Source organism: Sinocyclocheilus rhinocerous, unplaced genomic scaffold (genome assembly GCF_001515625.1).
Source record: "Sinocyclocheilus rhinocerous isolate Xijiao unplaced genomic scaffold, SAMN03320098_v1.1 scaffold665, whole genome shotgun sequence".
In the NCBI taxonomy this organism is placed as follows: domain Eukaryota; kingdom Metazoa; phylum Chordata; class Actinopteri; order Cypriniformes; family Cyprinidae; genus Sinocyclocheilus; species Sinocyclocheilus rhinocerous.
Window position 1 is genome coordinate 355,612 of NW_015659086.1, and position 2,229 is coordinate 357,840.

Here is a 2,229-nt window from a genome sequence, read left to right on the forward strand (position 1 = left end):
GTTTTTGTCGTGGTAGTTTGTTGTTGTTCTTGTTCCGTTTCTTTTCCGACTGTGAAACAGCCGGGCCAGTGTCGCCACCTTCTGGACAAACTGATTAGTGCAAAAATTCAAAGCACATGTGCGAGCTGTGCGTACATTGTACAAACCATTAGAAAAAAACAAGCTGTGTGCGATATTCGTGTCACGCGCACTGCACGCATGCTCTAGCGCAGTGTTTCTCAACCAGGGGTCCGTGGACCCCTAGTGGTCCTTGACATAAGGCCAGGGGGTCCGTATAAAGTATGAATTTTTGTATAAATTTTGTATATTTTGACATGACATGTTCCCATGAAAGAAAAATCCAATATAGCTGATGATATGGCCAAATACTGGACAAGTCAGCTAACTTGAATTATACTTGACTGCATTTGGTCCTCACAAAGACACAAATGATACGAGTCAATTTTGTTCTGGGGGTCCTTGAGGATGGTTCTGAATTGGACTGGGGTCCGGTACGCCAAAAGGTTGAGATTCACTGCTCTAGCGTACATGTAAAAACCGAAGTATTTGGGCTTATTTCTTGTTGATGAAGATAATAGTAATGGTGAGAACGACGATCAGTATGGCCACCAGGCTCATGATGAAAGCTTTGCACAGGGGCGTTTGCAGTACGGTGATCAGTAAAGACCTTTCTCTACCCCCGTCTCTGCCCTGGTGACCCTCCAAGCCCGCTGGGTTCCCGACGTCCAGAGTCTGGCTGACGGTCTGCGTCAGGGTCGGGGCAGAGCTGGGCACTCTCTTCACATGCAGTTTGCCTTTGTTGCGGTTAAAGCGGATACTGTAGACATGCTGCATGGCAGCTGGGAAGTAAGACAGCACCGTGGAGTCATTTGCTAGCTTGGGAAGACCCAAGTTGGGTAACGGGGTGTACGCGCGGCACAGAGGGCACTGGATGGTGTCGGGTTGGGTGGACTTCACGTTCATCCTCGCAAGACACTCCAGGCAGAAGGTGTGCTTGCATTGAAGTACCTTAGGGGTGTTGAAGACATTGTTGAACTGGCAGAAACAGATGGCGCACTCCAGATCGGGGGGCTCGACGTTGTCGTCCACAGGTTTGCAGGGGTCACCGAGGTGGTTCGGGTCAAACTCCATGACAAGGGGAGGAGGTGTGGGAGAGGGAAGTCAACAAGCATCTTCAAGATCCATAGCGATGTGGCAAGTCTGAAGAAGTACAAGAACAGATTAGATTCATGAGTTAGACTGTTTATTATTATTATTATTTTGTAGGGATGTAACGATTAACCGCGAGCCGGTTGAAAATCGATTCAAATATGTGACGATTCAAATCGGTTGAGATGGTAAACATATCGCGATTCATTTAGGGGTAGGAGTTTATATGAATGTATGTCCGAGGGGAACTTACTGTCTTTAGAAAAGTGTAGATGGTATTTTTTCTTTTCATCTTGCCTCTGTATAATGCATATTAAAGTTCATAAGTGCAGCGCTGCTTTGTTTACAGCGGAAACCAAGGAAATGCTTTTAAGACAGCACCGTGGAGTCATTTGCTAGCTTGGGAAGACCCAAGTCGGGTAACGGGGTGTATGCGCGGCACAGAGGGCACTGGATGGTGTCGGGTTGGGTGGACTTCACGTTCATCCTCGCAAGACACTCCAGGCAGAAGGTGTGCTTGCATTGAAGTACCTTAGGGGTGTTGAAGACATTGTTGAACTGGCAGAAACAGATGGCGCACTCCAGATCGGGGGGCTCGACGTTGTCGTCCACAGGTTTGCAGGGGTCACGGAGGTGGTTCGGGTCAAACTCCATGACAAGGGGAGGAGGTGTGGGAGAGGGAAGTCAACAAGCATCTTCAAGATCCATAGCGATGTGGCAAGTCTGAAGAAGTACAAGAACAGATTAGATTCATGAGTTAGACTGTTTATTATTATTATTATTTTGTAGGGATGTAACGATTAACCGCGAGCCGGTTGAAAATCGATTCAAATATGTGACGATTCAAATCGGTTGAGATGGTAAACATATCGCGATTCATTTAGGGGTAGGAGTTTATATGAATGTATGTCCGAGGGGAACTTACTGTCTTTAGAAAAGTGTAGATGGTATTTTTTCTTTTCATCTTGCATCTAGTTCATATGTGCAGCGCTTCTTTGTTTACAGCGGAAACGCTTTAAGCGCCACCTGCTGGAGAGAGTGAATCTGCGTCTCATTCAGCTCGTCTGCTGTTTCCTGCAG

The 2,229-nt window shown here is 46.9% G+C and overlaps 1 protein-coding gene across 1 annotated transcript; it reads right to left on the reverse strand.

Annotated features, from left to right (window-relative positions):
• Nucleotides 1-525: 525 nt before the first annotated feature.
• LOC107723311 (RING finger protein 183-like) lies at nt 526-1,131 on the reverse strand. Its single transcript, XM_016531875.1, has one exon. The coding sequence runs from the start codon at nt 1,129-1,131 to the stop codon at nt 553-555; it is 579 nt and encodes a 192-aa protein (XP_016387361.1). The 3' UTR covers nt 526-552.
• Between the last annotated feature and the right edge of the window lie 1,098 nt (nt 1,132-2,229).

Bases quoted from the DNA above. Each gene is read 5' to 3' on its own strand.
- LOC107723311 (XM_016531875.1), bottom strand. From the start codon at position 1,131: ATGGAGTTTGACCCGAACCACCTCGGTGACCCCTGCAAACCTGTGGAC.